The sequence below is a fragment of the Aptenodytes patagonicus genome, chromosome 14 (genome assembly GCF_965638725.1).
Source record: "Aptenodytes patagonicus chromosome 14, bAptPat1.pri.cur, whole genome shotgun sequence".
Taxonomy (NCBI): Eukaryota; Metazoa; Chordata; class Aves; order Sphenisciformes; family Spheniscidae; genus Aptenodytes; species Aptenodytes patagonicus.
In genome coordinates, this window is record NC_134962.1 from 3,935,135 (window position 1) to 3,957,689 (window position 22,555).

At 54.5% G+C, this 22,555-nt stretch overlaps 1 protein-coding gene across 1 annotated transcript; it reads left to right on the forward strand.

Moving 5' to 3' along the window:
- Positions 1-193: 193 nt before the first annotated feature.
- On the forward strand, positions 194-18,369 carry RBBP8NL (RBBP8 N-terminal like). The gene is made up of 14 exons (XM_076351811.1): positions 194-321; positions 3,879-4,021; positions 5,338-5,380; positions 5,907-6,002; positions 6,370-6,482; positions 7,626-7,698; positions 9,020-9,186; positions 9,701-9,783; positions 11,259-11,422; positions 12,495-13,305; positions 13,737-13,845; positions 15,948-16,009; positions 16,333-16,459; positions 17,745-18,369. Exons 2-14 carry the CDS (start codon positions 3,955-3,957, stop codon positions 17,861-17,863), a joined length of 2,034 nt encoding a protein of 677 aa, XP_076207926.1. The 5' UTR covers positions 194-321; positions 3,879-3,954; the 3' UTR covers positions 17,864-18,369.
- The last annotated feature ends 4,186 nt before the right edge of the window (positions 18,370-22,555 follow it).

Below are 22,555 nucleotides of genomic sequence, written 5' to 3' on the forward strand. Positions count from 1 at the left end.
AGCACCAGGGGTGGTAATGAGAGGCCAGAAACCCCCCAGGGACCAGGGAATGGGGGACGGCTGTGCTGTCAGAGCCAACTGTCCGAGTCCATCCCTTCCCAAGCCCCCTGGCATGGGCTAGGAAATAACCTCCCTGCCACTTTTCCTTTCCCCAGCCACAGCCAGGAGCATCCCGCCCCGAGGAGCGATGCCATCGGTACCCAGGCGATGCCGGGGGCTGCCCTAGCCCCATGTGTGAGAGCTGACGTGCCAGGGACCCTGTGCCCCGACCTGGACCCCGTGTCCCGCCCTGAGCTGAGCATCGAGGGACGCGGAGAGCAGGTGAGCAAAGCTACAGCCATCAGCAACAGCCCTGCCCTGGGGGCTTGGACTTTCCAAACCGACCAGATTTAGGGGCTGGATGAGGAGTTTGCCTTTGGTCCCCAACACTGGGGCTCTGTTTGCAGAGGGCACCCATCACTTTGAAATACGCCTGGGCCCACCGGCACGTCAAAGGGCTGCTCCTAGCCCTGCTGTGGGGCCGCATCCAGCACCTCCGGGTGTATATTACAGTGACAGCTCTGGAAAGGGCTCAGGGCTGTAAATGAAATCCCTGTCTCAGGGAGCGAGCTCTAGGCTGCAGGACTCTGTGGTCTGGTCTTCATCAATAAATCTCCCTCAATAAATCCTCTCGGCGGAGGAGCGGGGGCTGCAGCTTCGTGCTTTGGCCAGTCCACACCAGGGGAGAAGGTAGCAAAGCCAAACCCCTCGGAGAGCCTGGGCTGTCTGCGGGGTTGCTCTGCTGCAGCAAAAGGCCGAATCCTGGATACAGATACACAGGGGGCAACATTCGTGCAACATCTGTGTAACCGTGTGTGTGCACAGACCAGAGACCCAAAGTCCTCACCAGGTTTGCCGCAGAGTGGCAGTCCCATCTGCAGGCAGGGATGGATGCTGGCATCTCAAAGAGCATCAAAAATGGCAATAGCTTTTCCCCACTGATCGAATCCCCAGCAGGTCACAGATCCCTGCTGACCTGGGGGCTCTGAGGAAAAGAAAGTCAGCCCTGGTGGCACTGCAGCTGTGCACGGAAGCCGAAGCTGCTGCCCACACCCCAGCCCCAAATCCTGATCTGCCGGGCTGTGCCCGCAGCACTGAGTCACAGCAGCAGGGATCCGGATCCGACGCTGAGCACCTGGGCTGCCCCCGCACCCTCCGCCTCCCACCACATCCAAGCCCAGCCCTGTCTCCCCAAACCGCGGGCTGGCACGAGCCCCAGCCTGGATGTCGCCTTCCCGGGATGACCCAGCTGGAGCCCCGTAGTGTTTAGCCCTGCAAGACACCAGCCTTGGCGAGAGGGCAGCGCCAGGGTGGGCAGGGGCTGATCTGGCACCAGCGAGCACCATAGGAAGCCCACGCGGCCGCCGCCAGCTCTGCTCCCAGTTTGCAGCACTGGGGAATGCAACGGGAATTAGTGCCTGAGCACTTCAAAGCCTTCCCAGCCGGCACTCAGGGTTTCAGCCCCGCAACAGCAGCGGTGGGTCTCACAACCTCCCTTCAGCCCCGGGGAGGTGCTTTGCCCGGGGCAGAGCCGAATTTAGGACTTGGCGATCCCGGGAAGTGCTTCCCATTAACATCAGGGGGTTGGGTTTTTTTTCTTTTTTGGAGTAGAGCCGGGTATTACTTCCCCTAGCTCATTATTCAGCTATGGCTCTTGGGGCTGAGCAGCAGACATCAGTTCTCAATCCCATTTCATGGCAGCCGATCCCGAGCTGCACGAGCCGCGACAAGCCGCACCGTGCCTCGGGTGGCTTTTACTTGCTGGGAGAGATCACCCAGCCCTGGGAAAGGGTGGGTTCTGCCCAGGGAAGTGGGAGCAATGAATATTTTTTTTAATTGTTTCTCCAGACAGCGAGATCTCTGCTTGTTTGCACAAAAGGCAAGGAAGCTGTTTCACTGATCCAAGCGTGCTGAGAGCACACAAGCCAAGCTCCCTGCTTGTGCTCGCTGGCGCGTGCCTCATTTCTTTTGAAAATCAGATGCTTTAGGGGAAAGTTTCTTCTTCCAGCTCTGCGTGCCCACATCTTGCATATGCAGGCGATCCGGCACGCCTCTGCTCTGCATGCAGATAAAGGCACAGGCGGGCTGCCGGCAGGGAGCCGGGCTGGGAGCGTGCCGGAGCCTGGCGGAAACCTCCCCATGCCACCATGGGGCTGCAAAACCCAGGTCCCAGCCCAGCCTTTCACCTTCGAACAACAGAGAGGAGGTTTTCTCCCTGGTCATCTCTGCATGGTTGAAGGCTGAGTGCCCAGGTGCTTCGTCGGGAATGGGATTACCGTCCGTGACTCAGTAACCCGGCGTGACTTTTAGGGGAGAAGCTCCCATGTGGCAATGCTGAATGCCCTCATGTGGAAGTCCCTCTTCTCCCAGCGTGGTTCTGGTGGTCCTGGAGGACACCCCAGGGTGGGCAAGGCTTTGCTGACCTGCTCAGGGAGGCAGGGAGGTTGCACACCCCTCCTGCCCAAACCCCGGGGGACCTTCCACGATGCTCTGCAGGGATGCTCAGACACACGCCCTTCCCTGGTACCACCATGGTCCAGGAGGGACCTGGGCCCACAGCTATTCCGGGGGATCGAAGACTCCCCGAGGCTTTGGCTGATGGAAAGGAAAGAGTTTATCCCAACATCAGCATCCCAGGGAGGAATGAGGTCATCATTGATGTAATGACCTTCTCATCTCCAAAGTTTCTGCTTTCCATCCCTGCTAATAATTTCAAAATTTATAGTCACTGGGATTAGTGCAAAATTCTTAAAATTAGGGAAAAATTCTTTAAAAACACCCACTTTACTTTCAGGCTGTTTGTTTACCTCCTGCCTTTCCCAGCTTACTGAGCTGGGGGTGGTGTGGGCTGCTCTCCACCTCCCCGTTTTTTTGGGGGAGCTTTCAACCAAAAAAGGAAAAAGCAAGGTTTTTTTAGAAAGCAGAGCACTTCATCTGTTCTTGGGGATTACTGAATGCTACTGCCAACACTAAGTGATAGCACTCAGCATGATGAAGCATTAATAACCCCATAACATCAATGGGGAAACTGAGGCAGGGGCAGGCTGAGCGGAGACCTGAGCCTGGGGCAGGAGCTGGGACACTGCTCCTGGTACAGAGGGGCTGGGGACAGCCAGCGCACCCAGGGGTGCCCCAGCTCACATTCAGCCCCACGGGTGCTCTGCACACACCAGGCTTCCTGCGGGGCTTGGCTCTGTGCATCACCTCTCCAGGTTTCTCTGTAAAATGGGGTGAGTAACACTCAGTTTGGTGTCTCCCAAGGGTTTGAAGAGGCTGCAGCCAGCAAGGGCATGTGGGGAGCCTGGCGATGACAGCAGGGCGGCCGAGTGGTACGTGTTGCCTCCGTAGAAGCTGTGCGTGGTGCCAGAGGGAGAAGGGATGCACGGGAGCATCTCAGGTCCCAGCGGGAGATGGGTCCATCAGGCTCGAGCACCAAAGCTGCCACGAGTTTTCCCATTATCAGTCCCCAGCAGTGCGGTCCCGACACGAGCCCTGCAATCCCTTCCTCAAGAAGATACCCTGCCCCATCTCACCCCAGAGAAAAGTGATTTAAACAGCTCAAAAAATAGAGGAAAAATCTGATTTTTCAGCTGGGCTTTCAGTTCTCCCATTTTCCAAGCCATCATTCTCTGCTTTGCCTGTGCCCCCAGCCTGGGGCTGAGGCAGGGTGAACAGGTCTGAAAATGCCTCCCCAGATGAGCCTGCTGCTTTGTGCATGTCTGTGGTTTAGCAAATTATTTCACTTTCTAGATTTGGGCTTTGTCCTGTTTTCAAGACTTTCCAGAACACCACACACACAAGACACTTCTCTTTTATTGGACTTTTTGTTTCTCTTTTAGGCTGAAACCTGAATAATTTGAAACGAAAGGACATCCTTGCGCTGGAAGCAGCCCGGTGTGTGGCACAGCCCTGAACATGACCACGGAGAGTTTTGCAGAGTTCCTGAATAAGCTCAAGGAAATCCATGAGAAAGAGGTCCAAGGTAAGGAGACATGAGAAGTCTTATTAAAAACTAACAGAGGTCCGTTTCCTTGTGATGCTACCTTGATCTGTTTGGTTTGAAATAACCTGAAGGGAGGAAGAGCGGGTGTGGATTAGGGAGCTTTGGGAATTAGGGCTCAGCAAGCATCACCCACGGGGATGGATGGGGACGCAGGGTCACAGCCTGGCCCTCAGGGGACCACACCATCTGATAGCACCTTGGTATGGTTTATCCATCTTACCCCAGTGGAGAACAAGGTTTACTGAGAAAATCAGTAACTTTTTGGACGATGAGGAGGAGCAGAAGAGAGGGTGTTCCTGCATCCGATATCCCTGGAGACATCCCACCTGCAGGAATCCCACTTGCTTCAAACATTAATCACGGGGGATTTGGCTCCTTTCCTGCTCCTGCTGCCGTGGTCTGTGATAAAGGTGAATTGGGAGGTTTGCAGAAGTGACACGCACACCCACTGGGCATCTTCTCCGAGCGACATGGATTGGAGTATATTTGGATACTGAGGGATCAAAGGGAAAGTGGAAAGATGCAATAATCTATAAGACTGAAGCAGCAGGATTGTGAGGCTCTGTTTAAGAAAACCTTAGACGCAGGTTAGATAGTCTGTTCCTCTAGGGAATAAATTATTCCTGGGGTCATACATTATTAAAATAAGAACCATTAGGTTAAGCAACCAAATGCCAAATCCAATTGTTTTCCTATTAGAATAATTCCCAGTATCGATATGATGAACAAAACGACAGCGCTTTTGGAGGATTCTGGCTTATGAATTCATTCTGCTCTTGTGTAATTCCAAGATGTGTGAGAGTTAGAGGAAACTGTTGAGCAATTTAAACCACATGTTTACATCTAATTTGCATGAAATGGGTTTGACAAGATGTAACGTCTGCAGATCCGTCAATGAAAGCCATTCTTGTTGAGCTGTAAATATCCTCCAAGATGCTTTGCAGCCCTGAGAGGTATAAAATACTGCCCACCTGGGAAATGCGTGCTGTAATGAGAAATAAGTAGAAACAAAACTGAAACAGACTTTTTGGGGGTGGGGGGGAAATGCAAACTCATTAAAGAGTGGAAATACACAAAATGTGCTCACGTTCTGTACAACTTTTCCAGCTATATTAAACTGTGATATTGTTTACCGCAGGCAATGTGTTATTCCTTCTTGGAAATAAGGTTTGTAAATTGATGAGGTTTCTGCAAAGCCAGGCACCCTCCTGAAGTTCCACCATTGCGTTTTGTTTCCGAAGTGCCAGGGAATTGGCAATAAATACCCACCTCTCCGTCTCTGTTAATTATTCCAGGTCTGCAAAACAAGCTGACGGAGCTGACAACGGAGAAGTGCCGGTGAGCAACACCACGTCTGCTCTACCCACGTCGCGGCGGGACAGGGGGCGGAGGGGAGGTTACACCACTTCATTTTCAGACCTCCCAGGCACTCCTCCGAGGCTGCCTGATTTAGAGAGCCCAGTCTGCCTTTCTTGCTCTGCCAAATTTAAACCTTTTGGTGACTTTCACCGTGCAAGTCCCCAGCACAGGCAGGGCTTGGGGTGATCCCAGCCCACCTCCAGTTTACCTTCCCCCTGGCAAGTGATGCTCATGCCGGCAGGCACTTGCTTTCTTGGGAAGCAATAAAATGGCAGGAAGCAATCTGCTAACTCCAAGGGCGGGTGTCACAGGGCAGCGTCTGGGCTCTAACACATTTGTTTCCCTTCCTGCCACACAAGCAAAAGCAATTCAGCCATACCAGTGTGAGCAGCACGGCGGGCTCAGGGCAGAAATCCTTCCCCTTGACAGGGTGCTGCAGATAAAGGCACAGATTTTGGGGAGAAATCTAATAAACCTCTTTTCTTTGTTCTGTTTCTTCAATTAGTGATGCTCAGAGAATTGAAGAGTTGTTTGCTAAAAATCACCAGTTAAGGGAACAACAGAAGGCACTTAAAGAAAATGTGAAGGTGTTAGAAAACAGGTAAGATTTATTTTTCAATAGGGTGCTGTTCGGTGGCAGCGAGTGCACCCTCCTAGGGGGAGAGTTTGGGGTTTGCTGTCTTCCCAGAAGTGGGGTGTAGCACATGAACCTCTTTTTTGCTCCTACTGGGCTGCTGGGAGAGCTGTGGGAGCCTGGACACACGCAGAGGAGCTTTCCTAAGCTGATGGTGGTGGGACTGGATCTGGGGCGGTGGAAGGGCCAGGGCTGGGGTGCATGGGTGATAACCCCTCTCACCAATTCTGGGTGATGGACTGGGTGCTTACTCTTCTCCATGGGGAGGGCAGGAGCTTATTTCCCCCATGGGAACCGTGTGGTAACAAGCTGCCGGCCGTGGGTTTTCCTCCAGGCTGCGAGCGGGTCTCTGCGACAGATGCATGGTCACCCAAGAGCTGGCGAAAAAGAAGCAGAATGAATATGAGACCTCCCATTTCCAGAGCCTGCAGCACATCTTCATCCTCAGTACGTACCACCGCCTGCTGTAAGCTTGGCTTCGGCTGGCTGCGTCTTTGCTCAGTTAATGCCTCTCACAGATATTTGCACGTCAGCTGCCCCCCGGTGACCGGGCACCCAGGAGGGGTTTGGGGATGGGGAGAAGGGAGGGAGGCAATGCAAGTGTGGGGGCCTTGAAAAATCAGATCTGACCAGGACTGCGGATGGCAGCCCACGTCCCCCTGCAAGCAGAGATAACCACTCACACAAAGTGGCAGAGCTGGGGGGTTGCAGCCCTCCACACCTCCAGAAAAATGAGAGATGCTCACGCCGAGAGCAGCCCCGAGCTGGCCAGGCCATGTCAGCTGCCTGGAAAAAAGATGCATTTGGCACTGCAGAAGCAACACTCTGGCAAAGACAGGAAAGTCACAGCAGCAGCTCAGCACGGGTAAATGGTAATCAAGCAACACGTGTGATGGATCTTCTCCCGAGCCTTTGGCAGAGCTCCCAGCACCGCTCAGGCATGGGGTGTTTTTCCCTGGGGATCTGGCTGGCCCAGGGAGGGTCGTGGCGGTAAAGGAGATGAGGCATTAGGAGGGATGGAGAGGTGCCGGCAGCCCTTGGTTTATCTCCCCTGTTACGCCATTGCTCCCTGAGTGCTGCTTTTGAGCAGGAACAAGCCGAGGCGGCAGCCCACCCTGCCTGGGAGCCTGCCTGCTCACGCTCGCTGCCTCCTCACTGCGGCAGGGTACTCGCAGCCTGGCTGCTGGGTACTCACGGCTCCCTCCGGCCTTCATCCGATCCCACTCGAGGCCCCCAGCCCTTCCCCTAGCACAGCACCCGCTCTTCGGAGGCAGCCGTGGTGCTCGCAGGCAGGGTGCCAGCTGGGTCCATCCCACCGTGCTGCAGCCACCATCCCGTCTGGCTCACGCTCTCCCCCCGAGCTGGATGGGCTGCAAGCAGACTCCAATCCTGACCAAACCTGAGTCGGAGAGTTGCTCCCTTTTATCCCTTAGCCCCCAGCGTGTTTTCAGAGAAGGAAGGAAATTCGGCATCTCTCCGAAACTTGGTGCCATTCCCTCCTCCTCCCCCATGCACCCCAGCAAGCTGCGAGGAGCATCAAGCTCTCTCCTTGCGATGCCTGAATCCACGGCACAACTTGTGTCCCTGCAGCTAACGAGACGAACCGCCTGAGGGAAGAAAACAAAGCTCTCAAGGAAGAACTGAAGAGGCTCCGGAGCCTGGAGTAAGTGCTTTCCTGGATTTCATTCATTATGGGGGGTGTTGGTAAGGACAGAGGTATCCGCGCAGCTGAGCAGGGCTACGTCCAGACCGCAGTATCCTCAGGGGTATTTTAGCATCTAACTCCTACAGATTCCTGTAGATGTTAGACACTGAAACACCCGTAACAGTCTCTAAGTCCTTGTTGACCTCTTCTCACTCCCCTGTTCACCAGCATCCAAGGATTCAGTTTTTGGGTAACAAGGGTATTCAACAACTCCCCATGGGGGACTGCTCATGGGAAGCAAAGCCCTGGGCTGCTCACCTTGGCCACGGACCTCAGCCTGGGCTTCCATGGCTTTTCCATGGCACCAGCTCCCCTCCTGCAGCAGCCAGAGAGGGTCTGCAGGAAGCAGGTTGTGTTTTGGGGAAGGAGAGTGACACACAAAGGACTGAGACAGGGTTGAGAGGGAGAAGCGATCTGCACCAACAGGTTCATATCCCAGCAGAGCGCTGTGCTGAAAGCCAAGTAACCTGCCAGGCTGGCCAATATATACAAGTCAGCTCATTCCTCAAGGGTTTAAAGTCCAGAGGAATTAGCACTGAGGGATTAGTTTAGAAATGTGTTTTCTTTGGAGCACAGAAGCTCCATCCACTTAAAGAGAAACTCGCTTTTACTCCCCAACGCTTCCCAAGGCCTGAGGAGTTACAGAGCTGTAGGTCGGGCTGGGTTTGCTGAGCACCAAGCACTCCTGCTCTGCTCTGTTCTTCCCTGGGCTGCTGGATAGGAAGATTTCCAGTCAAACACCCATGTCTCGGCATCAGGGGCCAGCCAGCACTTTGTTCATGACATAAGCATGGGTCTCCGAGACTCAGTGACTCCCTCGTAGTGACCGAGAGCATCAGCCCCACCAGCTCGATATGGTGAAGGGGGACAGCTGCCACATCCCCGTGCTGAATCCACCCCTGCATCAGGCTGAAAGCCCAGCCAGGGACGTACAGGTTCTCACAGAGCTTTTGCAATAGCCACAGTTGGGTTTTGGCTTACCCAACGTCGTGGCTTCCTGCGACATTACCCACAGGCAAGTGGGGAAATCAGACCTTGAGCTGTTGTGCTGGCTCTGTCCCATGCTCCAGACTGCAGCTGAGCTAGCAATAAGCTGCAATGGAAGGAGGTGAGTCTGAGGAGCCGGTATATCCACAAACATAGAATCATATATATGTATAAATATGTATATTTATATATCGGGCTCTATAACTTAGAACTCCCAGCACAGTGGCTCTCAAACTGGTGATTTCCTTCTCCTGCCCCTTCTCATTCATTTGTGTCCTTCTGTTTTCAACAGGGAGAAGACAAAGCCCCCAGGAGTCGCCTCCAGAGAAAGCGGCTCCACCCCCAGCTCCCCCTTGGCTTTACTGTCCCCAGCAAGCAGGAACGCCGGCAGCGAGCAAGCAGCTCACAGGGGAGCCGAAGAAGCCCACCATGATGTGCCAGGCCTTGAGCTGGGAGAAGGTGGGTGCTGCTGGCTCCCACCGCCCTCGAGGGACCTGGGGACAGGAAGAGTGACTGAGCCGTGGTGCAAAGCTGCTCTGGGAAAGGGTCTCAAGAGCAAAGACCAAGCTGTTGGCAGCTCAAATGGACATTGCCATGGCCAGAATAGCTGCTGGGGGGGGGAACTGCATGTCAAGGGAGAAACAAGCTGGTACGCATTAGAGCAAAAGAGTGCTTGGGTGCCCTTACTGTAAGATGAGTGCTGTGCAGGTGTGGACCCGACACCCATTTCATGCAGAGACCATGTTGTTGCCATGCTGCCACCCACACATGCAATGGAGGGTACGTTTCAGGTGGTGGCTTGAGCCAGACGGAAATTTTGGCTCAAAATCCTCAACAGGAGGTGGTTGGTGCCAGCCAGCGGCGTCCTCGGGAGGCTGCAAGACTCCGGCATGTGGCAGGGCAGGGCAGGGCAAGGCAGCCTGCAACAGCTCTGCAGGACCGTCACGGTGGCTGGTTGTGTCTTTTTTTGCAGAAAAGCCTGCAGGACAGAGAAGCTCTCCAAGCAGAAGGACTTCCCCGGGCACTGTCCTCCAGGAAGTCAGCCTCGCAGAAATTGTGAGTTGCCAGAGGTAGCCTGATGCCCTCAGGCCTTCTCCCCACCACTGTGGTCATCTGAACTGGATCAAGGGGGGTGGACTAGGATAGAGAATGAGTAGGAGGCACTTAGGGGGTAAAATAATTAGCCGGACTTGGGCAATTTGCTATTGCCAGAGCCAAGGAGGGCACCTACCAAATGCCAGATGCATCCTCTCTGCAGAAATTGCCACTCACTGCAAGCAAAGCATTCAGAGTTTGGCACAGGCTCCCGTCCCCGCTGTGAGCGTGCACATCTTTCTTTGCTCCTGTGCTTAACCTCCATGACAACACGCCTAGCATCCTTGAGTCCTCTGCCCATCTCTCTGGTTCCTCTCTCAGATGTCTTGCTGGGGAAAGCTCTGAGGAGTGAAGGACCTGGGGAGATTGTGCTGAGCCACATGTCAGTGTAGCTTCTCCTGAGTTATAGGGTCAGCTCTCCATTATCTGGGCGAGCAAGAAGCTGGAGCATTGTGAGTGTTGGAAAAGCCTGGAGAACATGTAAACTGTGGGATTTGTGGGTACTGAGAACAAATACACCACAGCAGCCCTGCCCAAGAGCATTGCAGATGTCTCTCCATCTGCAGCATAATGAATATTGGTATTTTCAGAGGGCCTGGCATTCAGTGGTTGCCATTTTGTGCATTGATGCAAGCCTGCCATGCCTTTAAAACATAGAGAGTATGTGTCAGCCAAGGGATGCTGAGTGATATGGTGATACTGGGCACTGGGACATGACACGGCAGGACCTGGAGCCCTGCTCCTGGTAGTGGGAACTCAAGCCCACGTACACACCCACATAGATGCTTCTGTTTTGGCACAGGCTTCGCTTACCTGAACTCCACAGAAAACTTGAAAGAGCAGGTGAAAAGGGGTTTTGGTAAGGCTGCGGGCAGGCTGTGAGTATAATTAATAGGGATCACAGGAAGGGTTGGTGACATCTCCGGGTGGGCAGGGGAAAGTCAAGTCAGAACATGTGGTGAGCTTTTCATGACAGCAGGTGGAGATGATGATGTCCTGGCCTCACAGCCAGGTACTCCACTGGAAATACACCCATCAAATCAGTGCGTGCCAGGAGCTTGCATGAATGAAGTCTAGCGGCCTGACTAGGGGTCAGGGAATTTGCAGGGTCTTATCTTGGTTAAGCCACTGAATTATGGCTTGGCTTGACTTGAGAGGAGGCACAAGACCTCCTGGGCTACAAATCAGTGCAGCCAGAAAATAAAGAGTACTGTAGATCCCGCTAGAAAACACGAAGGGGAAATTTCCTGGGAAAACCAATAAAAATATGCTTGAGCTGTTGACCAGAATTGTGTCAAACAGAGCACTTAGGAGTTGTCTGTCTTGTTCACGCTGGTGAAGAGCTGCATCTCTGCTCGGCAGGGCTGCCCTTAGCCGCTCACTGCCCGGGGTGCACAGCAGAACGGCTCACCTGGACTTTCTCCCCTCTGCCGCAGGCATCCCAGAGGATCGCCAACCAGCTGCACGGAACCATTGCCCTGGTGAGACACGGCTCCAGACCCTGCCTCCTGGAAAAAAGTCTTTCGGGGGCAGCAGTGTCCCCACCGGCAAGGAAGACCCCTCTCCCACCAGAGCGCGAGCACAGCCCCAGCCTTGAGGCGTGAGTTACCTGCTCGTGGGTCGCGGTGTGGGCCTGATCCATGGCCCATTGCAGGTGTCCCACCGGGCAGACTGCGATGAGATGGCCAGTATTCGTTGTACCCTCCCACCTTCTTCTCCAGACTTCTCCCACAGCCTTGGGGAGGGGGGGGTCTCCCAGTTTACACCAGCAAAAAATGACTGGAATCCAGACTGACGAGATCAGCCTCTCCTTACTCCAGCTTCGTCAGACAGACCCATAAAGTGAACCGGGTGCCCCCACCTCCAGCCAGGAGAAGGACTTGCTTCACTGGAGGCAGCAATCCCTGCTCCTCCTTATCTGTTCTAATGGGCTTTCCTGCAGGGCTCAGCACTTCCCGGGCTTATCCTCCCCATTGATTTCAGAAGCACAAAGGGCTGAGGAAAGCCAGTGAGTTCAGCTGTAGAGACAGCGAGTTTCCCAGAGTGGGAGCAGACCTGCTGAGCATTCCCGGGAAAAGCTCGCACACACAGAAGCTGCCAAATAACCAGCGATAGCAGGGACTCGGTTTGCAGGGCAGGTTCATGCACCATACCGACCTTCTTAGCATGGCTGTAAAAATCTCCCATTGAGTGAGATTAGGGGAGGGTGGGCTGTTCCTCTGTCCTGGAGGTCTTCAGGCCCACCAAGGCACTAAGAAAGCCCAACGGGGGGAGTTAGGATGCTTCTGGCTGTAAGGCATGGTTTGACAAGCAACTTCTCAGCAGCAGTGCTGACGTGAGCGGTCACTGCATCCCCTCCACTCGCTCAACCCCCTGCCTGGAGCTGCCGTGGCCCAGGGACAGGAGAGCGCTGTTGGATGGTGGGATGGTGATGGCTTCCTGCGGTGTGCGCAGTGCAGAGACCCGCTGCTGGCTGCCTGACCCCCACAGCCACCGGGATCCTCCTCCCCAGCACAGCACCCGAAGGCAAGCGTGATGCACGGGCCAAGAGCTGCAGCAGGCAACAGGGCACAGAAAGAGCAGGAAGAGACCACGCACATCACCTGCAGGAGTTGGGAAATCACATGAAAATTCTCTAATTAACATGATTATTTTTTTCCTGCTTCTTTTAGTTATTTAACAGCAAGCAAACCAGACTCCCCCAAGGTTGCTCCGTCCTACGAAAACCTAAAACTGACCGCCCGGAGAGAGCAGCTCTGCCTCCTCCACAAGCACCTTTCCCTACACCAGCTGGGGCTGGCGAGCAACTGTGCCTCGGCCGACCAGGACGGCGGCAGCTTCTCCAGCCATTTGCTCAGGGCCAAAGACACCGATGGCAGGATGCGGTCGCGTGATGGCTGGGAAGATCGCGCAGCCTTACTAAAGCTCCCTGCCACCATGGTGTACGTGAGGGATCAGCACCTGGAGGAGAAGCTGCACCTCCTCAAGCACAGGGAGCGACTGCAGCATTTCCTCATGCAGCAGTGCCAGCCAGGCCATCAGGCAGATGGAGACCCAAAGCTCGCGCCCGAGGAGCGGCCCCTCTCCCCATGGCCAAGCATCACACCAGGATACAAGGAAGAAAGGTCCTTCCTGGAGGATGCCGCAGATGGGAAGGAAGAGAAAGAGCTTTGGCTGAGCCGGGACAGCTCCGAGCTCCAAGAAAAGGCGAAGGCGGCAAGGGACGATGGTGTAGACACGCCGCTGGATCTGTCAGACTCCAGCCGTGGCAGGGAAACAGGCTGGCACAACCGGCGGGAGCCACGGGGGGCCAGCAGCCCACGGCTGAGCCCCGGGGAAAGCCCGGCTGTGCTGACAGCCCGTGGCCCCTGCGGGAGACACGGGGCAGAGCAGGACGACTCGCACTTCCCCTACCGCTGGCCCAATGCCACCCGGGCACTGCCTGGTGCTGTCGAGGGGGAGGAGGAGGAGGATGCAGCTGTGGTGAGTACAGCTCATGTTGGCATCAACCGTGGCCCCTTCCCCTCCCCAGGGTGTCCAGCACTAGTGCTGGCACCATTACAACCACCATTAATGTCCTGTGGGAGGATGGCTTTGCTGTGTGTGAAGCCAACGGAGACATATTTGCACATGGCAAAGCCACAGCCGCTCAGCCCTGGCTATCGTTCCCCACCTCCCCTCCCCTCCGGTGCCCGCGAGGTTTCCATCCAGGTCCAAGGACAGGCAGTGCCTGTGCCCCGTCCTGCAGGTTGGTGCAGGAGGCGTGCTGGGCTCCCCTGCAACACACCACCAGTGCATAGAAACACCTCTGCGATGCTCGTCCCCACGGGTGTCACAGTCATCGCGTAGGGGTTGAGGACGGCCCTTTCCTCCTGCCTGGCGAAGGCAGCATTTGAGCTCCCTGTATCCTACAGCTCGCACTCTCACGGGCACATCTGACAAACAACTCCACGCCGAGCGACCCAGAGGCCCTTCCGGAGACTGGGGTGAGACTGGCTGTCAGTGCACAGAAGGAAGAAGCAGGTAAAAAGCCCCAGGCAAATGTGACATTTGAGAAAGCAAGAGTAAAAAGTACATTTTGGTGAAGGTGTCTTATAGCCAGGAGCTCTCTGTGCTGGGCTCCACGTGCACATGCAATCCCCCCTGACCAAAGCAGTAGCTAATCAGCACAGGACGCCCTTCCAGGGACCCAGGTGCTCCTGGCTCCCAGCTCTTTTGGGCTATGGGGGGAACTTTGGGTTTCACATTTCTGTCCTTGAGGGCTCAATTTTCAACCCTAGGGATGCCCAAAATTCAGGCTCAGTATCTATAGGGAGAAAATAACCCTGGCTGTTCTGGAGAAAAGCCCAGTATCTCTGCCCAGCACAGACCCGTGGGGTGCCCTTGCACACACTGCAGAGCACCCTGCACCCTGCACTCAGCTGCTGTGGGGCACGGAGTTCTCCAGGAGCTAAAGAGGTCAGTTTAGCACCGACCCATTGGCAAAACCTGCTCCACAGTGAGCCATGACAAGACAATGTTGCTGCTCCAGCATTACCCAGCCCTCTCAGGGAAGCAGAAGCTCAGAAGTCACCCCAGCAGAGATGGGGAAAAATACAAGAGGTTTGCAGGACTAGCACTGGAAAAACCATCCCTGTCCGTGCCCCCCTGCTCCAAAGCGTGCCCTATGCTGGCACAGCACGTAGGGCTGAGTGCGGAGCGAGGGATGCTGGTACCTACAGCAGGTAGGACAGGATGCTCTCCTCCCTTTCCCTGCTCCACCCCCCGTAAGAGCCCTTTCCATCCCCAAAACCAGCAGTGCCCTTAGTCTGGGGACACGCGGTGCTTTTTCCCTGCCCGACTGCCACAGGATGTGGGCACCAGGTTTGCCCGGCGGGTGGGAGGCAGCAGCCATGGGGAGCGGAGCGGAAAGCACGTCTGCCGAGTGCTGCTCGGTACCAGCCTTACTGGCTTGGCCAGAAAGTTGAGCTCGCCTGGATTAGTTGGTCTGGGCGTGTCAGAGCGGTTTGGGAACACTCTCCGGAGCAGGATTTTGCACGGTGGAAAAAAAAAAAAAGAGGGAGTCCTCTGTGATTTACATGCTAAGGAGATACCATCATAGCAGAAGAATTTCAGCTGATTACCTTCTGGGTGTGGGAATACAGGACTTTCTTCAGTTCTCACCTTAAGGTTGACACAAAGCTCAGGAAACAATACACGAATACTTCTGCACTTTCTGGTGAACCTTAACCCGCAGAAGGATAAAGTGAGGATGGGAACAGACTACAGGGGCTCTAGGAGTGCCTGAAAGCAGCACTGTCTGCTCTCCCACCTGGGCCAGGTCAGCAAGGGAGGCTGCCCTGCCGACAGTCCCACCCCGGCTAGACCTGGGTGTCAGGAGCAAGGTATTGAGGTCCTGGAATGCCCCTGCCCCTTGGAAGGGGCACAGCTCTGTCCCCAGCCCTTTCTGCCCCTCCACAGCCAGCACGGGTGTGCTGCTGTGGGTGCAGACAGGGTGATGATGCCACCGCCAGCAAGGCTCAGTCCCTGGCCCGGGCAGCTTCACTCTGTGCAAAGGTCAGGTGCGTGTCTGGTGCGTGCAGGTACGTGTCTGGGGTTGTGTAGCCTCGGGGCCTGTGTGCAGCAAAATCCTTTTGCTGGGCAGGGAAGCAGCTCCCCTGTCTTTCTTTCCTCTGCTCCTCGGCACACGTTCCCTGCCGAGAGCCACCGACCGGCACCAGCAGCAAACTTGAGGATTGTCCATTTTGGCCTCTTTACCCAGACACGCTTCTTCCCACCTGGGTCTCAAACGGGAAGGTGCAGTCTGGGGTTTTAAATACGCCTCAGCTTCCCAACCTCCACGTGGTCACAGACTTCGGGGCAGCGCTTGCGACCTTGGGGCAGCAAAGTCCTATGGATACAGCTTTACTGGGAGCTGGTTCCCCAACAGAATCATGTTGGATCTCCCATAAACGTTCATTTCAAGCCATGTAGCTCGCAGTGCCTCTGCTTTGCAACACAGTTTATTGCTGAGTCTGTTTTCTGCCTCGATGGCTCTCAGAGCCTGGGCTGGTGGCTCTGCATCTGCTCATGAGCTTGTTGGGCCTCCTGCCAGCCAAAAAACCCTTCCTTTTGTGTTTCCTTAGATGACGATGATGCTGAGTCTGGGAAGCAGGAATCCGATGAGCCAGACACGACGGACAGTGAGGTTGGTTTGCTCTCCTCAGCCCATTAGCTTAGGCTGTCGGGTCCAAGAGGTCTAAGATGGGTTGTCCCTGCCCGAGCTCACTCCAGAAGGTGATGGCTCTTCCTACATGAGGTGCAAGACCCCATTCCCACACTGTTACCCAATTTGTTGCTGAGGGATAGAGGTATCACTCTTTCCAGCTAGTCAAGAGGGTTTATGAACAACAACATTTGTCACCACTCCATAGCAATGGTCACAAAGGTCCCCGGCAATGCAGCCGGGCCATCAGCTCCCTGGGAAAGCCAGGGTAGTTTGTGGACTGACTGCTCTTCTCATTGGTGTAGGTGGCTGCCCCATATGAAGATGATATCCTACAAGAAGCCCAGGCTGATGGGAAATATTTTTGCACCAAAGACAAAGCTCATGCGCTGCAGAAGAAGAGAAAAAGAGGACAGGATCCCTGGACAAAAGGTAGGGAGGAGGATTTCCTCATGGCATCAACTCAGGGCTGCAACTTCTGCTGCTGCGCGAGGGGCTCCTGTGAGAAACGCTGGAGGGTACCAGCTGCCTTCCCTGCAGCAGAGAGGAGGGTGCTCCTCCGCCGAGTGCATGCCACGCTACAAACAAATGTTTGCCCAAGGTGATACAGTGGAGTCTTTTGTTTCCCTGCGATAAGACAATGCTGCGCCGTGTTTTGGCAACGGTTGTGTCTCCAGCCAGAGGAGCCCCTGCTAATGGATAGCCAGGGGAGCCTGGGCAGGGTGGCCAGGAGAGCACTCCCAAGCACCTAAGCTAACAGGGCTGAGTCCCTCATGTTTGCTTAGCCGGTCAGGGAGGTGGTGATTGGAGAAGGCCAAATTCCCAGGGGTGAGTTATTGACATTCAGAGAAAGGTTTCTGCCAACTCTGTTGATCTTCCAGAGCGGCTGTGGAAGTTTTCCCTGCTGACAGAGGAATGTGTTGTACCCGTGTTTCCTACAGGTGAATAAGCAGAAAACTGTTCCTGATAAGGGCAAGGATAAGGCAGTGTGCCTGTCAAGTCTTAAAAAGTGCTCTGTCAGAAATACCCCGCTACTATAACCCCCTTTGTACTGTCGGTAAAGACAGGGAGATGTTGACCCAATTACAAATGTAGAGAGGGCTGTTGCTTAAGCATGAAGGGAGCTTGTTTAACAAGCAAGCGCTGCCCCTTGCTCTGCGCCCGGCTTTCAGAGGTGCCTGCTCACTCAGAGGACACCGCTGCAGCTGAGTGAGAAGAGGATTTGCTCTACAAAACCAGCTGCTCCGAGCAATGGGGAGGAAGCTGCCCTGCGCTCCCCAGGGCAGACACCATCCGACCCTCCGGAACTGGATGGGGATGTCCTGAGTGAGGGCTGGATGCAGTTGTGGCAGGAATGGGGTGATGGAGAGGCATAACCCTTCTCTCAGCATGTGGTGTGTGCCATGTACCACACTGGGAGGGGGAGAAATCCAAGAAATGTATCCCGCTGGTCTGGGTACCCTCTCAGGTACACTCCTGCACCAGGACGGTTCTCTGCCTATTTCTGCTTCACATGTCGTTTCTGTTTCCAGGGTCACAACAGCCTCCCCCAGGTACCCGTGCATCTTACATGTGAGAGGGGTTTCTCTTCATCTTTCCTTTGCTGAGCTTTGCTTTCTCCTGTGCTGTCCCTATTTTGGGATGAGGCCACGCTGACCTCATACGTGTAAATCCATTGCTCTGTGGTTAACTCCTGCGGTCATCTTGCTGTTTACAGGAGCTAAGAAGTCAATGAGAGGAAGAAAGAAAGTCAAAGTGGAGCAGTGCTCAGCGGGGATCACGAAGGAACCGGAGAACTGCTCCACTTCCCACAACAATACCTCTGAGGAGAGCTAACAGCAGGGCAGGATGAGAAGCGACACAGATGATGCAGACCAAAGGAGAGAGCTCAGAGACCTCAGCATCCCTCCCACGCTGGGAGAGTGACTCCTCCTGCCATGCTGGGCCAGGCAGTGGGGAATTCATAAGAACTCATTAATGAGTAGAGCACCCTGAAAAACCTCACTCGGTGCCCCAGGAGAGGCTAGGCAAGGAAGAGCCATGCAGGTGATACCTGGAGCAGCCAGGTCACTGCTGGTGGAGCAGCGCTTTCAGTGACCCCCAGCCCTGCGCCAGAGCAGACCCTCAGACTGGCGCTAGGAAGAGGAGACGCCCTCTTTGCAGCACTCACCCTGGATCAGGACCATGTTCCTCCCTGGGATTTCATGCAAGGAGAACGGACTACCCATACGCCGCTCCCCATGTACGATGTCCCGGTGGCTGGCCTAAGGGTGGTGACCAAGCTGAACATCGCAGGGCCCCATGCACAAACCTGCATTGATTAAATCCCTCCCCAGGTTTCATACATGTGTGGATCTTGTTTGACCTGGAGAAAGCCCGTGGTTTTCTTTTCTAGTTAGGTGAGGAGCAAGCACGTGGGCAGGCAGGTGGGACATGTCCCTGGAGAGGGCAGGGAGAAGAGCATGGGAAGGGAGGGCTTGTTTGCTCCCTCTCCCCAAGGTGTCCTGCATGCCTGGAAAAGGCAGGTGTGTGAGACCCAGCTGTGGCTCACAGCAGAGCACCAGCTCAGCAGTTCACATTGATCTTGGCAGGATTGCTGGGAGCTTGTTTTCACATGGATAAACTGTTCTTAAACATTTTTTTCTGATGTGTTAAGCATGGGCAAGTTTTCCTTCAGCATAAAGTGACAGGGCACTCTAGCCGGGGGCGGGATGAGAAGGGCTGCAGTGAGCATCCCTGCAGCCACAACATTGCACCAGAGACCAGGCTGGGTTGTTCCTAGTGCACGTGCGGAGAACAGGGACGAAACGGAGGGACACCAGAGAAGTGCCAGAGACCGCACCTGCCCCGTCTGGTGCACCGCCATTTCCTTTACCCGCAGGTAAAGGAAAAACCATCATGTCCCTTGCTGATGGGTTTTTCCTCCTCACATTCAATCACATCTCTCAGCAGCTTCTGATTAACACCAGGCCAGACCCCGAAAAACAGAGCGAGGGTTGACAGGTTGGAGTCGCAGCAGGAACTTGTATCTCACTTGCACTGCTGTGGCAACCGCTGCCCCCCCCCCCCAAATTAACTTCTATTTTGTTTAAACGTGGTTTTGTTTGCCCGTTCACAAGAAGGAAGGGCGAAGCGCAGCAAGCCAAGCGCCCAGTCTGTCAAGAGCATCCTTTCTGCACACCCCACGGCGCGTTCCCACCTCCCCAGAGCAAGCGGGCAGCAAAAAAAAAACACCCCAAAAAGCCCCAGCTGCGTGGGAGCGGGGGGCGGGGAGCCGGGCTCAGCCTTGCCCGGGGCAGCTGCAGGGCTCGGAGGAGCCGGGCTCAGCCCCGGGCTCAGCCCCGCACCCGGCCGGGGAGGAGGATGTTTTTTCCGAGGGAGAGGGGCTGAGCCACGCGGGAGCGGTTGCGGGTGGCGGGTCCGGCCGGTGCCGCGGGTGGGCAGTGCCGCCTGCTGGGCAGCGCCGGGCCGGGCCGGGGCCGCTCCCGGGGACGGGGAGGGGAGGGGATGCGGTTCGGCCCCCGGGGGGGGGGGAACCGCAGGGTCTGCCCCGGGCTGGGCGGCTGACGGCTGTGGAGGCAGGGAAAGGGGACCAGAGGGACCCTGCCAGCTCCGGCCCCAGGGAAGGAGCAGGGAGGGCGCGGGGGCATGCAGGGAAGGCGGGGGGGTCCCGCGGGGGCGGTTGCTGCCAGAATATTTCAGAGCAGCTAAACTTCCCAAGCTGAAAAATTATTTAGACGGCTCCCATCTTCCTCCCATCTCCGCAGTTTTGCAGCGCTCGTTGGATGCCACGGGGTATCTTCATTAGCAGCGGGCTGGCTGTGGAAGGACAAGTCTCCAAATAACCTCGGCAGAGCACCGGGGGTGATAAATGTTGTGCAGAGCATGTGGGTTAACGCGCTCCTACCTTCACCGTGTCCCAGGTGGACTGTAGCCCTTTGCCAGAGATCATGTTCCTTGCTGATGGGTTTTTCCTCCTCACATTCAATCACATCTCTCAGCAGCTTCTGATTAACACCAGGCCAGACCCCGAAAAACAGAGCGAGGGTTGACAGGTTGGAGTCACAGCAGGAACTTGTATCTCACTGCTGTGGCAACCGCTTCCCCCCCAAAAAAACCATGCAGTAGAAGCTGTGCTCAGCAGGAGAAGCTCCTTTGGGCTCAACCCTTTAGTCGTGCTCTGCGCCGAGGAGCAAAGCCCCAGCTTGTGAGTTACCCGCTGGCAATAGATATTCCGGGAATCAATGTCCTGGAGGTCTGTGCTCAGAAATGCTTGAAACATCCAGGTGGTAACGGGTCTAACAGAGAAAGCGGCACCTCCATCCCCAGCACCAGCTGCGCTGGAGATGCCCCGTGTCCGGTCAGTGCTGTGATGTGGACACAGCGCACAGGAGCTGGCACAAGGAGGGGACGGGCAAGGGGGGTGCAGGGCTGCAGGGCTGATTCATCCCAGCTCAAAACATTCATCGGGTCATGGCCGTGGAAAGTGGATCAGGGCCACGACTGATGCCTTCCCCTTTCGGTCCCAGCCAGCCAGCACTGCGCCTGTCCCTTGCTCGGACTGACCTGCAGGAGCAGCAATACCCAGAGCAGCACTGAACACGCATGGTGAACTGCATAAATCTGTCTTTTAAAAATACCCCATCCAGAAAAAAAAAAGAAGTGGAAATGTAATCCTGTAAAGAGGCCCCTCAGACTGCAGGGAGGCAGCCTGGGATCGGGAGAACTGAAGAAGGGAGGGAACTTCTATGAGACTATAAAATAATCCCCTCCCTGTGACGAACCCTTGATAAGCAAAATGTGCAGAAGTCCTGCCAAAAATAATGAACTCCTCCATTTCCTTTTTTTCTACAAAGAGATTTTTTTTTCTCTCATTGCACAAGACCACAACAGATTTCACCTTCATTTATTGGACTTTTATTTTCTTTTATGTTGCTTCTTGCCTTTTTCCAACAGCATTTTCAGCTGATGCCCCGTATCTCCATGCAGGATGTGTTTGAGGGGCTGGCAGGGACACATATTTCATAGTTAGGGCAATCCCATAACTAGAAAAACAAAAAATAGTTTTGTCAGCTCTGAGCGAAGTGCTCCTCTGAGCAAGTTGCTGAAGTGGAATAAACTTTATACGCTGTACTTGATCCAGCCCTGGAAACTCTGCTCCTACCCAGCCCCTGGCTTGCTGTTACCCCACCACCACATTGCAGAAACACGGATAATTGCTGAAGTCCATTAATTCTTGTAATTATGCCTGTCAGTCTCTTGTTCGAGTCATTCTTGACAGATAAATGCATGTATTGATTTGATGATATGCAGGCAGCCTCAGACTTGAACTATTCTGCTGTAAGGAAGAAATCTGAGACCTGCAAGGACCCCCGGAGCTTCCCAGAGGTTTTCCGTACGCAGGTTCAGTTCTGCTCAAGGTAACGTGTTTGCAGAACCGCACTGGGCAGCGTTCAGCCCGACGGGCTGATCCTGCCTTCCCTGAGAGCACGGCAGCCATTTAATAACTTCACTGGAGTTTGGCTAATGACTCTCAGGGGCATATGTGTACCAGACCCAGCGATCTATGATTTTTGCAGAGTTAAACCATTTTTGTTGCCACATTTCTGTTCAGCACAAGGACTGCTTTACACAACGATCTCCAAAAAGCCACTGAAATTACCCTTAGAGTTACAACCCACAGAGCAATAAAGCAGAAGAGAAGCTGTCCCATGAAGAGATCAGTCCTTCTGGGAGACTGGCAGCTCATGTTTGTTTTGTTCAAATTATAGCTCAGATATCATCAGTGACGCGATGTAAGTAGGACGTCTGGGCCGGTGAACTGGTTTCCCAGAGGAACGGGTTCAGAGCACAGCTTGGGTTTGCTCCGGTCAGGGGCTGGATTTGAAATCGCACACAAATCTGAAAGAGCAACGGTGTAAGCATTTCTGTTCACTTTTAGTCCATCCAAAATAGCAACGACTGGTTCCCTTATTGCCTGTCATGCAAAACAATTCCGATAACAGACCATCGCAACTCTTTTGCTTCCTGATCCTTAAGCATCTGTACATGCTGAATCATTCTCACAGCACAGATCGCGGCTCTCAGCTTGCAGACCCCCCCGGTCCTCCCTGTGCATCAGCCTCCCACTACACCCAGCTACTCTCTACACTTGATTTGTAAAATTTCGTAAGAAATAAGTTTGTGCAAGTCTAGCCGTGAGTATAAATCTCCATCTCGGAAAAAAAAAAAATTGCCACTACACAAAGGTTCCTCTCTTGCACGTGTAACAGAGACGGTGCTGTGCAGGAAAGTAGGAAGTTCAACGAGCTCAAAGAAAAAGGGAACTGTGCTGGGGACACAGCTGGCTGCAATGCAGGAACCAAAAGCACGAAAAATAGAGAAATGCACATCAGATTCTTCCCCCTCACCATCTTCTGTGGTGGTATTGCCTCTACGGCAATAGATATTTTGAAGGTGGCTTAATTCATGCCCTTTTCATGAGACTGAACAACATCTTCTCTGTAGTGAAATCCTTTTAACCGAGGT

Excerpts from the sequence above, each read along its gene's own strand:
- RBBP8NL (XM_076351811.1), top strand. The coding sequence starts at position 3,955 with ATGACCACGGAGAGTTTTGCAGAGTTCCTGAATAAGCTCAAGGAAATC. Across the intron at positions 9,784-11,258 it reads AAGTCAGCCTCGCAGAAATT|GCATCCCAGAGGATCGCCAA; the intron begins GTGAGTTGCCAG and ends CCTCTGCCGCAG. Across the intron at positions 13,306-13,736 it reads AGGAGGAGGATGCAGCTGTG|CTCGCACTCTCACGGGCACA; the intron begins GTGAGTACAGCT and ends TGTATCCTACAG.